General features: G+C 43.4%; 1 protein-coding gene across 2 annotated transcripts in view; it reads right to left on the bottom strand.

The window, feature by feature from the left end:
• Positions 1–15,844, bottom strand: part of LOC144686906 (desmin-like) — a 154,898-nt gene that overhangs the window by 48,496 nt on the left and 90,558 nt on the right. For both annotated transcript variants that reach the window (XM_078552739.1, XM_078552740.1), the window contains 2 exons: positions 12,410–12,496; positions 4,410–4,603 (listed from right to left, as the gene is read on the bottom strand). In XM_078552739.1, the coding sequence (XP_078408865.1) occupies positions 4,410–4,603; positions 12,410–12,496 (281 nt within the window). The remainder of the gene's footprint in view (positions 1–4,409; positions 4,604–12,409; positions 12,497–15,844) is intronic.

Here is a 15,844-nt window from a genome sequence, read left to right as displayed (position 1 = left end):
ATAGGAGGATAATGCAGCTAAATACGTGGCTAAGGAGATGGTGCAGGAGGGAGGGCTTCTTGACAATTGGGCTCTGTTCCAGGGAAGGTGGGACCTGTTCCGACGGGACGGTTTGCACCTGAACTGGAGAGGGACTAACATCCTTGCGGGTAGGTTTGCTAGTGCTGCTCCGGGGCATTTAAACTAGATTTGCAGGGGGAGGGGAACCAGAGTGTTAGAGCAGATAGTGAGGTGGAGGAGGATAAAGGTCAAGCGAGGAATGCATGTATAGACAGAAATCAAGGGTCCGCACGTGATAGAAATGCTCTCAGGTGCATCTATTTCAATGCAAGGAGTATTGTCGGAAAGGCAGATGAGCTTAGGGCGTGGATTGGCACGTGGGATTACGACATTATTGCTATTAGTGAGACTTGGTTGCAGGTGGGGCAGGACTGGCAGCTCAATGTTCCGGGGTTCCGTTGTTTCAGACATTAGATAGAGGGGGAGGGATGAAAGGGGGAGGAGTGGCATTACTAGTCAGGGAAAATATCACAGCTGTGCGTAAACAGGACAGCCCGGAGGGCTCATCTACAGAAGCCATATAGGTGGAGCTGAGGAATGGGAAAGGTGTGACCACACTAATAGGGTTGTATTATAGACCGCCCAATAGTCAGAGAGAATTGGAGGAGCAAATCTGTAGAGAGATAGCAGACCGATGTAAGAAACAGAAAGTTGTGATAGTAGGAGATTTTAACTTTCCACATATTGACTGGGACTCCCATACTATAAAAGGGCTGGATGGCTTGGAGTTTGTCAAATGTGTTCAGGAAAGTTTTCTAAATCAATATATAGAGGTACCAACGAGAGAGGATGCAATACTTGATCTCCTATTAGGGAACCAGACAGGTCAGGTGACAGAAGTATGTGTAGGCGAACATTTTGGGTCCAGTGACCACAATGTCATTAGTTTTAAGCTAATTATGGATAAGGATAGGTCTGGTCCTTGAGTTGAGATTCTAAATTGGAGAAAGGCCAATTTTGTGGAAATGAGAAAGGATCTAGGAAGAGTGGATTGGCAAAAGTTGTTTTCTGGCAAGGATGTGTTCAGTAAGTGGAAGGCATTCAAAGGCGAAATTTTGAGAGTGCAGAGTTTGCATGTTCCTGTCAGGATTAAAGGCAAAGTTAACAGGCGTAGGGAATCTTGGTTTTCAAGGGATATTGGCGATCTGGTTAAGAAGAAGAGAGAGGTGTATAGCAGGTATAGGCAACAAGAAACAAATGAGGTACTTGTAGAGTATAGAAAATGTAAGAAAATACTAAAGAAGGAAATCAGGAAGGCAAAAAGAAGACATGAGGTTGCTTTGGCATCCACAGCTTCCTTCATACTATAGGACATGTATTCCACACGACTGAGCTGTCCTGCCATGGCTTCAATTTACTTCTTTTATGTTTACTTTATTTTACTTTGGTTTACTTCTATTTACTTTATCTTACTTGGCCCTGCTTAATAAACCTTACCAAAAGTACAGTTCCTACTTTATTTTAAACCTTAGGAATAGAATAAACCTTAAACACTTAATAGATACTCACCAGATACTCACAAAACAGCTAGCTTCTTCTCCAACCATCCAAATTGCTTCTTTCCTGTGATGTCACAATTTGTTTTCTTTCACTCTCCTTTCGAACTCAGCACACGCCGGTTCCGAGCAGCTGACAGGTCCGCCTCTCTGACTGCTCTTCCCAAAGGTGAGTGATGTAGGCCGCGCTCCCCTGGATGTATTTATTCTCTCACCACTCCATGTGTCTCCTGCAGATCCGCCTCTCCGACTGCTCTTCCCAAGGTGAGTGGCCATGTGGAATATTAAATTGAACATAAATTTCTGTAAATACTCAGTAGCCACTAGTAAACTATCTTTAAAATAATTTATGATGCCACTGGCAAAGCCGGAACTTATTAGCCATCCCCAATTCCTAAGATGATCACAGAATCGTTATGGTGTAGAAGGAGGCCATTCAGCCCATTGTGTCTGCACCGGCTCTGAGCATTTTAACTTAGTGCCAATCTCCTGCCTTTTCTCCGTAACCTGCACATTGTTTCTATTTGAATAATCATCCAATGCCCTCTTGAATGCTTCAATTGAACCTGCCTCCACCACACTTCCAGGCAGTGCATTCCAAACCCCAACTACTCGCTGTGTGAAAAAGGCCTTTTCTCACCTCGCATTTGCTTCTTTTGCAAAACATTTTAAAACTGTGCTCTCTGGTTCTCGATCCGTTTACGAGCGGGAACAGTTTCTCCCTATCTACTCTGTCCAGACCCCTCATGATTTTGAAAACTTCTATCAAGTCTCCTTTTAGCCTTCTCCTCTCCAAGGAAAACTGTCCAAACTTCTCCAATCTTTCCTCGTAACTGAAGTGTCCCATCCCTGGAACCATTCTTGTAAACCTCTTCTGCACTCTCTCCAATGTGTTCACATACTTCCTATAGTGTGGTGCCCAAAACTGTACACAATACTCCGGTTGAGGTCTAACCAGTGTCTTATATAAGTTTATCATAACCTCCCTGCTCTTGTACTTTATGTCCCTGTTAATGAAGCCTAGAATACTGTATGCTTTAGAAACAGCTCTCTCTACCTGTCCTGTCACCTTTAATGACTTATGTACATATACACCCAGGTCTCTCTGCTCCTGCACACCCTTTAGAATAGTTTATTTAGTTTAGAATCTTTTATTTTATACTGTCTCTCCATGTTCTTTGTACCAAAGTATATCACTTCACACTTGTCCACATTGAACTTCATCTGCCACCAATCTGCCCACTCCACCAATGTGTCAATGTCCTTTTGAAGTTCTACACTATCCTCCTCACAGTTTACAATTCTCCCAAGTTTTGTGTCATCTGCAAACTTTGAAATCGTCACCTACACACCAAGATTAAGGTCATTTATACATGTTAGGAAAAGCAAGGGTCCCAATACCGACCCCAGGGGAACTCCACAACAAACCTTCTTCCAGCCTGAAAAATACCCATTAGCCAATACTCTGTTTCCTATCCCTCAGCCACTTTTGTATCCATGTTGCTACTGTCCCTTTTATTCCATGACCTATAACTCTCCTCACAAGTCTGTTGTGTGGCACTGTATCGAATGCCTTTTGCAAGTCCATATGCACCACATCAACGGCCTTGCCCTCATCAACCATCTCTGTTAACTCTCCAAAAAACTCCAGCAAGTTAGTTAGGCACGACTTTCCTTTAACAGATGGTGGGTGTTCTTAAACCGCTGCAGTCCATGTGGTGGAGGTGTTTCAACAATGCAGTTAGGTAGTGAGATCCAGGATTTTGATAATGAAAAAAAGTGATTTATGCCTATGCCAGGATGATGTATCACTTAGAATGGAACTTAGAGGTGATGGTATTCCCATGCAGTGCTGCCTTTAGACTTCCAAGCACTGGAGGTCACAGGTTTGGGAATTGGTGTCAAAGAATCCTTGGTGAGTTGGTGGTGTGTCCTGTAGCTACTGCAAACTGCTGCCAAAGTGCTTTGATGGTGGAGGGTTCGGATATCGAAGCTAGTGGACGAGGTGTTGAACAAGTGGATTGCTTTATTCTGGATATTACTGAGCTTCTTGAGTGTTGCTGGAGCTGCATCCATCCAGGCAAATGAACAGTTTTCTATCACACTACTAATTTGCACCTTCTAGAAGTTAGGGGGTGAATCACTTGCTGCGGAATACCCAGTCTTTGACCTGCTCTCTATGCCTCAGTATTTATATGGCTGCTCTAATTGAGTTTCTTTCTAGGTAATGGCAACCCCAGGATGTTGATTGTGGGGGATTCAGTGATGGTAATGCCAATGAATGAAATTGGAAGGTGATTAAGATGTCGTAGGAGATGGTCATTGCTTGGCACTAGTGTGGCATAAATGTTCCTTGCCATGTGATCAGCTCAAATCTGGACGTTTTCCCAATCTTGCTAGATATGTGCATGGACTGTTTCATCAGCTGAGGAATTGTGAATGGAGCTGAACATTGTGCAATCATCAGTGAATGGCTACCACTTCTGACCTTGTGATGAAGAGGAGGCCATTGGTGAAACAGCGAAAGATGGTTGGAGCTAAGTTGCTGCCCTGAGGAGTTCTTGGAGCCATATCCTGGAATTGAGATGATTGGCCACTAACAACCACATTTTTCTTTGTGCCAGCTGCTGTAAGGGATTTCCCCCAATCCCCATTGACTTCAGAGCTTCTTGGTACCATGCTCAGTAATGTGCTGCCTTCATCTTAAAGGCTGTCACTCTCATCTTAGTATATCTGTTTCACACCACAGGAACTGTTTACTCTCACTATTTCATAAGAAAACAATTATTTTAAAAAGCCACAAATGAAGTCCAGTTGATGCCTTTAGCAGGTCAAGTAAACATCAATACTAACCTTGCTTTCTTTTCCACTTGACCCAGTAAGTTTTTGTAAGCAGCAATCTCTTGCTCAAGCTGTGTCTTCACATTTAATAGCTCCTGAAATTCACTTGAGTGACGTACAATCCTTTTTTCCAGTACTTTACTGCATTCTTTTTGTCTGTATATATCTTTGTCCTTTTCTAACAGTGAGTTCTTCATTAATTCATCCTTTTGAGAAATAGTGATTTCAAATACACCAGTTATGGATGCATTACATATATTAGAATAGCTATGCTTATTATATCTAACCAAATACCATGGCAAAAACTATGACATTAGTTTCACTAAACAGGTTTGTTAACTGAATTATCAACGATACTGATCATAAATTAAAGAACAGGTCCTCAAGGGTTATAATCTCCGGATTACTACCCGAGCCACCAGCAAATTGGCATAGGGACGCGAGAATAAGGGAAGTAAACACGTGACTAAAGGAGTGGTGCGGGAAAGAGGGGTTCCATTTCGTGGGGCACTGGCATCAGTATTGGAACAGGAGGGATTTGTACCATTGGGACGGTCTCCAAATGAACTGATCTGGGACCAATGTCCTAGCGAAAAGGGTAAATAGGATGGTCAACAGGACTTTAAACTAGAAAGTTTGTGGGGGGGGGGGGGGGGGGGAGTAAAACTCCAAGAAGTATGACTAATGGGAAACAAAGCAGCAGGTTAGCATGTGGAGGGGTGGATTCAACTTCATGGAAAATTATGAAAAAACTGATAAGAAAGAAGAGCCCAGGAGAGGCTATTAAAGTCTCCAGAACACAAAATAGGACAGAGTGTTTGGAAAGGGCTAGGAATCTAACTTCAAGCACATCAGATAAAGGGACGACAATGAGAAAGGGGACGGGAAATACAGGACTGAAGGTGTTGTATCTGAATGCACGCAGTATACGAAATAAGGTAAATGAGCTTGTGGCGCAGATTGAAATTGGCAGGTATGATGTGGTGGGCATCATGGAGACATGGCTGCAAGGGGATCAGGACCGGGAGATAAATATCTATGGATATACATCCTATTGAAAAGATAGGCGGGTTGGCAGAGGGGGTGGGGTTGCTTTGTTAGTAAGAAATGAAATTAAATCGATAACAAGAAATGATGTAGGGTCAGATGATGTAGAATCTGTGTGGGTAGAATTGAGGAACCGCAAAGGTAAAAAAACCATAATGGGAGTTACGTACAGGCCTCCGAACAGTAGTCAGGATGTGGGGCACAAGATACACCAGGAGATAGAAAAGGCATGTAAGAGAGGCAAGGTTACAGTGATCATGGGGGATTTCAATATGCAGGTAGACTGGGAAAATCAGGTTGGTAGTGGATCCCAAGAAAAGGAATTTGTGGAATGTCTAAGAGATGGCATTTTGGAGCAGCTTGTGGTGGAGCCCACTAGGGAACAGGCAATTCTAGATTTAGTGATGTGTAATGAGGCAGATTTGATAAGGGAGCTTAAGGTGAAGAAACCCTTAGGAGGAAGTGTCCATAATATGATAGAATTTACCCTGCAATTTGAGAGGAAAAAGCTGGAATCAGATGTAACGGTATTATAGTTGAATAAAGGCAACTACAGAGGGATGAAGGAGGAGCTGGCCAGAATTGACTGGGAGATAAGCCTAGCAGGAAAGACAGTGGAACAGCAATAGCAGGAGTTTCTGGGAGTAATTTGGGAGACACAGCAAAAATTCATTCCTAGGACGAAGAAGCATACTAAAGGGAGGATGAGGCAACCATGGCTGACAAGGGAAGTCAAGGACAGCATAAAAGCTAAAGAGAAAGCATACAATGCGGCGAAGATCAGTGGGAAACCAGGGGATTGGGAAGTCTACAAAGACCAACAGAGGACAACTAAAAAAGAAATAAGGAGGGAGAAGATCAAATATGAGGGTAAACTAGCCAGTAATATAAAAGAAGATTGCAAGAGTTTTTTTTGGATATATAAATGGTAAGAGAGAGGCAAAAGTGGACATTGGGCCGCTGGAAAATGACGCTGGAGAAGTAGTAGTGGGGAACAAAGAAATGGTGGGGGAACTGAATAGGTACTTTATGTCAATCTTCACGGTGGAAGACACGAGTAACATCCCCAAAGTTCAAGAGAGTGGAGGGGCAGAGGTGAGTATGGTGGCCATTACCTAGGAGAAGGTGCTAGGAAAACTGAAAGGTCTGAAGGTGATAAATCACCTGGACCAGATGGATTACACCCCAGAGTTCTGAAGGAGATAGCTGAAGAGATAGCGGAGGCGTTAGTGGTGATCTTTCAGGAATCACTGGAGTCAGGGAGGGTCCCAGAGGACTGGAAAATCACTAATGTAACCCCCCCTGTTTAAGAAGGGAGTGAGGCAAAAGATGGGAAATTACAGGCCGATTAGCCTGACCTCGGTGGTTGGTAAGATTTTAGAGTCCATTATTAAGGATGAGATATCAGAATACTTGGAAGTGCATGGTAAAATAGGGCAAAATCAGCATGGTTTCATCAAGGGGAGGTCATGCCTGACAAATCTGTTAGAATTCTTTGAGGAGGTAACGAGTAGGTTAGACAAAGGAGAGCCAATGGATGTTATCTACTTGGACTTCCAGAAGGCCTTTGACAAGGTGCCGCACAGGAGGCTGCTCAGTAAGATAAGAGCCCATGGTGTTAGAGGCAAGGTACTAGATGGATAGAAGATTGGCTGTCTGGCAGGAGGCAGAGAGTGGGGATAAGGGGGTCCTTCTCAGGATGGCGGCTGGTGACTAGTGGAGGTCAGTGTTGGGACCACAACTTTTCACTTTATACATTAATGATCTAGATGAAGGAACTGAAGGCATCCTGGCTAAGTTTGCAGATGATACAAAGATAAGTGGAGGGACAGGTAGTATTGAGGAGGCGGGGAGGCTGCAGAAGGATTTGGACAGTTAGGAGAATGGGCAAAGAAGTGGCAGATGGAATACAACGTGGGGAAGTGTGAGGTCATGCACTTTGGTAGGAAGAATAGAGGCATAGACTATTTTCTAAATGGGGAGAGAATTCAGAAATCTGTGCAAAGGGACTTGGGAGTCCAAGTCCAGGATTCTCTTAAGGTTAACTTGCAGGTTGAGTCGGTAGTTAGGAAGGCAAATGCAATGTTGGCATTTATTTCGAGAGGACTAGAATATAAAAGCAGGGATGTGCTGCTGAGGCTTTATAAGGCTCTGGTCAGACCACATTTAGAATATTGTGAGCAATTTTGGGCCCCGTATCTCAGGAAGGATGTGCTGGCCCTGGAGAGGGTCCAGAGGAGGTTCACGAGAACGATCCCAGGAATGAAAGGCTTAACATATGAGGAACGTTTGAGGACTCTGGGTCTATACTCGATGGAGTTTAGAAGGATGAGGGGGGATTTGATTGAAACTTACAGAATACTGAAGGGCCTGGATAGAGTGGACATGGGAAGATGTTTCCATTAGTAGGAGAGACTAGGACCTGAGGGCACAGCCTCAGAGTAAAGGGAAGACCTTTTAGAACAGAGATGAGGAGAAACTTCTTTAGCCAGAGAGTGGTGAATGTATGGAATTCATTGCCACAGAAGGCTGTGGAGGCCAGGCCATTGAGTGTATTTAAGACCGAGATAGATAGGTTCTTGATTGGTAATGGGATCAAAGGTTACGGGTAGAAGGCGGGAGAATGGGGTTGAGAAAGTTATCAGCCATGATTGAATGGCGGAGCAGACTCGATGGGCTGAATGGCCTAATTTCTGCTCCTGTGTCTTATGGTCTTATGATGAAAAGAAACCAGTGCTTATGTGTCAGCTTAGTAGCTGCCAGCAAAAAGTTATGGGGAGAAATTCAGATTTACCTCAGTTCATCAGGGCAGGCATGGCTGAGAACCGCAGATGGTGTGGCTTTCATGGTTTTCTTCAATGATATCAACATATGAATTTCTCCCCCATAGATTAAAGAATTCAGATCAATTTGGGCTAACACTTTAGCACAGTGCTGCTGAAATGCTGCATTGTCAGAGCTGTTTCTTTTGGAGATGTTAAACCAAGACCATCTATCCTGTGATCTCTCAGTGTCCTGAAAGACAGTCATCACTCAAAAGGTCTGCAGAACATTACAAGAGAACCAAAAGGTTTGAATAGAGTGCAGCTGAGGCAGAGCACTGGGGAGAATCGGAGCATTTAAATAGAGCACAGCAGAGGCAAAGTACTGTGGGAGAACTGGCACATTTAAAAACATGGCTAGAGTGCCTAAAACAAATGTAGGGAAAAATCTGTAAAAGTGAACATGGTGTAGAGGGAGGAGCAGCAGAACCGGAAAGATTTTATGCTTACTCAAATCTATCATCTTAGTTAAATAAGTAAATGAATAAATATCTTCATCCATGCTTTTGTTACCTCTAAATTTGACTTCTCCAATGCATTCCTGGCTAATCTCCCACATTCTACTTTCCAGAAACTTGGTCATCCAAAGCTGTGGTGTCTGTGTCCGAACTCGCACCAAGTCCTGTTTTCCTATCACCCCTGTGCTCACTGACTTACACTGGCTCCCAGTCAACAATGCCTTGATTTTAAAATTCTTATCCTTGTTTTCAAATCCCTTCGTTGCCTCTATCTCTGTAATCTCCTCCATCTCCACAGCTCTCAGACATCTGTGCTCCTCTAATTCTGGCCTGTTATGCGCATCAGATTTTAACTGCTCCACCATTGGTGGCCCTAAACTTTGGAATACCTTTCCTACACTTCTCTGCTTCTCTACCTTGCTTACCTACTTCTAGACACTTGATCAAGATTTTGGTCATTTGGCCTAATACCTCCTTATGTAGGCTGGTGGCATACTTTGTTTTATAACCCTCCTGTGATGTTATTACATTAAAGGCAGTATATAAGTTGTTGTTACAATTACTGATTAATTTCAATCAAGCTAAAATCCATGTAAAAATATTGTCTAGATATTAAATTATTCTACTGCTGACTAATACATAAATAATAGTTACTGCACAGATTGCAGTTTGTGGGAGATTGTGGACAGTGGGATTCTCCTGGATTGCCACTTATGCTGGAAATGTGGAATGTGAGTTAGAGACACTCAGTAAATATTATGTAATATATTAGGGAGAAGGAGGAATTTCTAGATAGTTTTCTCTAGGATAGCTATACCTCAGAGGATAGCATAGGTACAAGAAGGGGAGAGCATGACAGAGTTACCACTACGAAGTTCTATATATAATTTCTATAAGAGTCCCCAAATGAAGCAAGGAATTTGAATCTCTATAAAATATTGAAATGATGCACTTGCTGATTTTGTCCAGCAACAGCTTTAATCTCTCCTCCTTTAAAAATTCTGAACATGAAGTCAAAAGATTAGAAAATAACCTGGGCCTTTTAGGTATGCTTTTGTGAGATTGTGCTTTCCTGAGATGCAGGACTATCTGGCAATTTGGCACAATATGTTTTTACAGAATGTAAAGAAAATTCTTGTCAGCCCTGTAAAATTAGAGATGGGCAATAAATGCTGGCCTAGCCAGCAATACCCATATCCCTTGAATGATTTAAAATGAATGAATGAAAAAAAATGACTCATGACTTGCCCAGAGTCAGGAAATCAATCCTGGAGGATTACATTAATGGAAATGTTTTACATTCGAACAGGAGCTGGAAACTACGACAAGTGCCAGGCAATGACTGGGGTCAGCTAAAAATATTAAAACTGAGGTTGATAGATTTTATTTACATAACAAAGCCAAGGCAGGTAGATGGAGTTAAGATACAAATCAGCCACAATTTAAATTAATGGCAGAAAAGGCTCAAGGAACTCCTGTTCCCATGACTAATACCACTAGGAACAAATAAACTGGAAATTCATGTCATTGCTACATGTGGAATTATGGTGCTGGATCTTTTGCTGCATCGGGATTACTCGGGAGCCCTTTAAAAATGGTGGCTGGAACCCAATTCTGGGATTCCTGAACCGTTCCTGGGGTTTCTGATTTTCAGGAATGCCTTTTAAGGGCGTGGCTGGTTCAGGTCGCAAGCCTGCGCCCTGCACTCCTGCCTTGGTTGGCTCCATTGAGGCATGCCCTAGTTGGCTGCAAATTTCATGGAGTTGGGCCAGGTTTGCAAAGTGTCGTGGTTTACAGCACCTCAGGGGTGTCGAGAACCATAGTATGCATGAGGGGATCTTTTGAAATGTAAGTTCAAAAGGTCCTTCTCATCACCCTATGCCAAGGTGTGACCTCCAAACATCCCCTATGGGCCCTTGTGCCCCCAATGCCAAGGTATGCCTCCCCAAACAATCCCTATGGCCCCTCATGCTGCCATGCCAATGTATGCCCCCCAAACATCCCTATGGCTCTCTTCCCCCAGGCCAAGCCATAGCACTTCCCTGCCCATTCACTCGCTATACACTGTACTGAACCAATGAATCTGTAGTGACATTGGGTGTGTTAAAAACCTTTAAAAACAGGCATTCATTACTAACGTTCCAATTTCCTAAAAAGAAGCTCTTTTCTACTAGAGCCCAAAAGGTGTCAATCATCCAGACCCTTTAAAATATCAATGGCTAAAAGTGCAAGAACTTCAAACATCTTTACCTTGTGTAAATAAACATTATGAAATTGACACCATAGATCAGAGATTCAGAGTTGTCAATCAAGCAATGTTTTCTCTGTGGCTGAGGTGTTTTAGTACTCTAATGGATGTCTAGGATCTCAGCCAAGAATATATAATAAGGCTTGGCTGAGAGCCCAGAAATCCATTAGCCTGTTAGATGTTCCAATCCGCCACTGGGTCCAACATCTGTGAGTAGTACTCTGCCCTCCACCCCACCACTTTCCCATTGGCAGCTGCAGCCTTCCATGTGGCTCCCCAACTTGCCTTGACCCCTGCACTTTCTCCCCAATGATGCTTGGATGATGCCAACCCTTGTAATGCCCGAGTGCTTACTGCCCACTCTCCCTGCCACCTGTGTTGCGCCAATGGCATCAGTCGCCCCAGTGGAGTGGTGCCTCTTCTGTTCCATTCACTTTTTAGGGGGCCCAGCTAATTCCCTAGGACGGCATCGACTGGCTCCCCAATGCATATCCACCTTCATTCAGCTGATCTGCTTCAGACAGTGGGTGCAGCCTGTGCACCCAAATGAAAATCACAACATTCGCTTTAATAAGTTCTTAAACCATCTTATTTTGTCTTTGTCATAGATCAGACAGGATTACCAGGCTGCTGTCCTCTGCAATGGTGAAAGCTGCCCTCCAACACCCCACCCATCAATTGCTGTATTTTTGAAGCCCACCCGCATCCATTCCTGCCCAGGCGAGACCTGAAAATTCAGCCCAATACCTCAGACCAAGAAGGAGAAAATCAGTCAAGGGTTATAGCTACCTAGTTATGTGCTCAGGTGATGACAAGGTCAGGCTCTGATGCTGTTCACAGTAAAATAGTTTGCTGCCACTTACTGCCTGTGGAACTGACATGAATTAGTTCTTCATGGAAAGATGCAGCAAAATATAAAAAGCAATTACTTTAAAAATGTAAGTACAACTAATGAAGAAAGAACTTCCATTCTTGAAGGGATAACTATTGGCCAAGACCTGGGGGCAAACTGCCCTGCTCTTCTTTGAATAGTGCCATGAGATCTTTCATGTCCTGAGGGGTAAGAGGGGGCTTGGTTTAAGGTCTCATCCAAAACCTGCAGTGTAGCACTCCCTTAGTACTGCACTGGAGTGTCAGCCTAGATTATGTGTAAATTTTTGCAGTCACAAACGTCTGACTCAGAAACAAGATTTATCAAGTGAGTTGCGGTTGACACTAGGCAGACATACATGTTAGTAAACAATGTTCAAAAGATTAAGAGAGAATTCATTAGGCCACCAGGATGACAATGTATCTATCAATAAATTATGGGTAAAAATTTGCACATGTTTACATGAACCCAGACATTCCACGTGCGGAGGGTTGGGGCCATGCAGCAGTAGCCTCAATGAAACAAAATGGACACACAACAGAAATGGCACCTGACAAAGTACTTACTTTCAATTTTAGCTCATTCACCTCTTTGCGATAGCACTCAAGTTCCTTCTTTGCATTTTGCAGTGCAGTACTGTTTGCTTCCTCAAACTGTGAATGCAATAAGAATAAATTATGCACCGCACGTGGAAACATATTATCCTTTAAAAATTAGCTTGAAAGCTCATGAATTTTACTTATTTTTTATTTTATTACAAGTAGAAAAAGTTGAGTCTGGATTTTTCACAAACACAATATTTTAAAAGCACTTCAACAAAAATAAAGGTTTACTTACCATACAGTCACCAGGTTATCTAACTAAATGGGAACAATCAGAGCTATTGAGTATTTTCCATAGCAATTTGCACTCATGTGATCAAATAAATCCTTTATGGGATACTAAGTTGTCAGATATCAGCCCCTACTTTTCCAAGTTGTCTTAGGTTTTAGACAGTCAAGTTCATTAGGTTTGATTCTAGGTATTGGGCTAGAATTGTTTTTATTCAATGTCCACAGTAGGGGTCTTAGTTAAACAGACATACAGCTGTGCAAGTTCTCATATCAAGGGTCTGAGATTTCATAAAAGTTGGTAACTTGACAGCTTAGATACTTTGGTGCAGAAGAAAGTGGAATAACAGGGCTTATTCTCTCTTTCTCTAGCCTGAGGCACACAGAGACTCCAGGAAGAGAAATGCAGCCTGTAGCAGGGTAAATCACAATCAGTTTAATTCAGCTAAATTGAAAATGAGTGTCTATCTAGCACATTGTATATTTGTTGCTTTCATTGTGCAAGAAGTTGAAATTCATCACTTCTTTCCAAGTGAAAACTGTATTTTGCCAAGCATAGTTTGAAAATTTAAACCAGTCAGCTTGACCCTGATTGGTCAAGGCATTGCCCTGATGAATGAGTCGGCGAATGGCTGTCACTTATTTTGTTTAGCTGAAACAGGCGCAATGTGTGCACATGTTCTTCCTATCTTTTTGAATGGGCCCAAGGCTGTCGCCGTTTGCCCTGAATAGTGCCCAGTCTACCTCAGATTACCCTGGAAGGGCAAGGTATCTCAAAAATTTGAGCAACAGGTGGAGCCAGCTGATTTACACTGCAGTAGCAACATGATTGGTATTCGCCATGAACAGGATACTGCCATCAAGCCAAAAAGATGCTCTCCCTATCACACAAATGAGTAATGTGGTATATGAATTTTAGTGCCAGTGTGATGCTAGGTATTTAGGCCATATGTCCCAAAGACTGGCGGATCATATCAAACAGCTTGTCCCAGCCACTGTTCACAAAGGGCAGGGTAGAGACCATTCCCAGCCAACCCATGCTTGCAAAACTCAAAACAGTGTCCCAACATTAGGTGTGACTCCGCAATTTGACAACATTTACTAAATAATCCTCAGTGTGCTAAGAATGACACTGACAACCAAATTAAGATTGTCAGTCGGGCTCGCAATGTGGCGCATTTGCGTGTACTGGAAGCTACATATATTAACACGCAGTGCCCTGTTCTTTGCAGGCAGAATTAACATGTATGTACATACATTGCGCCTGTTGCAGTTAAACAAAATAAGTGACAGCATTTCGCTGACTCACTTCTCAGGGCAATGCCTTGACCAATTAGGGTCAAGCTACCTGGTTTAAACTTTCAAACAATGCTTGGCAGTTAACTGTCAGTCACCAGCATTCGTGCATTCTCCATGGCAACGCCACTTGCAAACCAATCAGCATTCTCTTCACATACAGTATAAATTATTGTTTTCCCCTTGTATTGGGATCCTTGCAAGGCTCCTGATGTGTGCAAGACAAAATCACAGAGTCACAATGCAGAAGAGGCCCTTCGGCCTATCGAGTCTGCACTAACATGTGAGAAACACCTGACCTACCTACCTAATCCCATTTACCAGCACATGGCCCATAGCCTTGAATGTTATGACAAGTGCTCATCCAGGTACTTTTTAAAGCATGTGAGGCAACCCGCCTCCACCACCCTCCCAGGCAGCGCATTCCAGACCGTCACCACCCTCTGGGTAAAAAAGTTTTTCCTCACTTCCCCCCCTAAACCTCCTGCCCCTCACCTTGAACTTATGCCCCCTTGTGACTGACCCTTCAACTAAGGGGAACAGCTGCTCCCTATCCACCCTGTCCATGCCCCTCAATCTTGTACACCTCGATCAGGTCGCCCCTCAATCTTCTCTGCTGCAACGAAAACAAACCAAGTCTATCCAACCTCTCTTCATAACTTAAATGTTTCATCCCAGGCAACATCCTGGTGAATCTCCTCTGCACCCCCTCCAGTGCAATCACATCCTTCCAATAATGTGGCGACCAGAACTACACACAGTACTCCAGCTGTGGCCTCACCAAGGCTCTATACAACTCCAGCATGACCTCCCTACTTTTGTAATCTATGCCTCGACTGATAAAGGCAAGTGTCCCATATACCTTTTTCACCACCCCATTAACGTGCCCCTCCGCCTTCAGAGATCTATGGACACACACACCAAGGTCCCTTTGTTCCTCAGAACTTCCTAGTGCCATGCCGTTCATTGAATACTTTATTGTCGAATTACTCCTTCCAAAGTGTATCACCTCACACTTTACAAGGTTAAATTCCATCTGCCACTTATCTGCCCATTTGACCATCCTGTCTATATCTTCCTGCAGCCCAAGACACTCAACCTCACTGCTAACCACCCGGCCAATCTTTGTGTCATCCGCAAACTTACTAATCCTACCCCCCACATAGTCATCTATGTCATTTATATAAATGACAAATAATAGGGGACCCAGCACAGATCCCTGTGGTACGCCACTGGACACTGGCCTCCAGTCACTAAAGCATCCTTCTGTCATCACCCTCTGTCTCCTACAACTAAGCCAATTTTGAATCCACCTTATCAAATTACCCTGTATCCCATGTGCCTTTGCCTTCTTTATAAGTCTCCCATGTGGGACCTTGTTAAGGGCTTTGCTGAAATCTATATAAACTACATCAACTGCACTACCCTCATCTACACACCTGGTCACCTCCTCAAAAAATTCAATCAAATTTGTTAGGCATGACCTTCCTCTGACAAAGCCATGCTGACTATCCCTGATCAAACCTTGCCTTTCCAAGTGGAGATAGATACTCTCCTTCAGAAATTTCTCCAATAGTTTCCCTACCACTGACGTGAGACTCACTGGTCTGTAGTTCCCTGGTTTATCTCTACAACCCTTCTTAAATAGCAGAACCACATTAGCTGTTCTCCAGTCCTCTGGCACCTCCCCCGTGGCCAGAGAGGAATTAAAAATTTGGATCAGAGCCCCTGCGATCTCCTCCCTTGCCTCCCTCAGCAGTCTGGGACACAAATCATCCGGACCTGGAGATTTGTCCACTTTTAAGCCTGCCAACATCTCCAATACCTTGTCACTCCCTATATCAATTTGCTTAAGAACCTCGCAGTCTCTCTCCC

The sequence above is a fragment of the Cetorhinus maximus genome, chromosome 11 (genome assembly GCF_964194155.1).
Source record: "Cetorhinus maximus chromosome 11, sCetMax3.hap1.1, whole genome shotgun sequence".
NCBI lineage: Eukaryota > Metazoa > Chordata > Chondrichthyes > Lamniformes > Cetorhinidae > Cetorhinus > Cetorhinus maximus.
The sequence above is the reverse complement of the archived record's forward strand: the minus strand, read 5'-3'. Positions and strand labels throughout refer to the sequence as shown.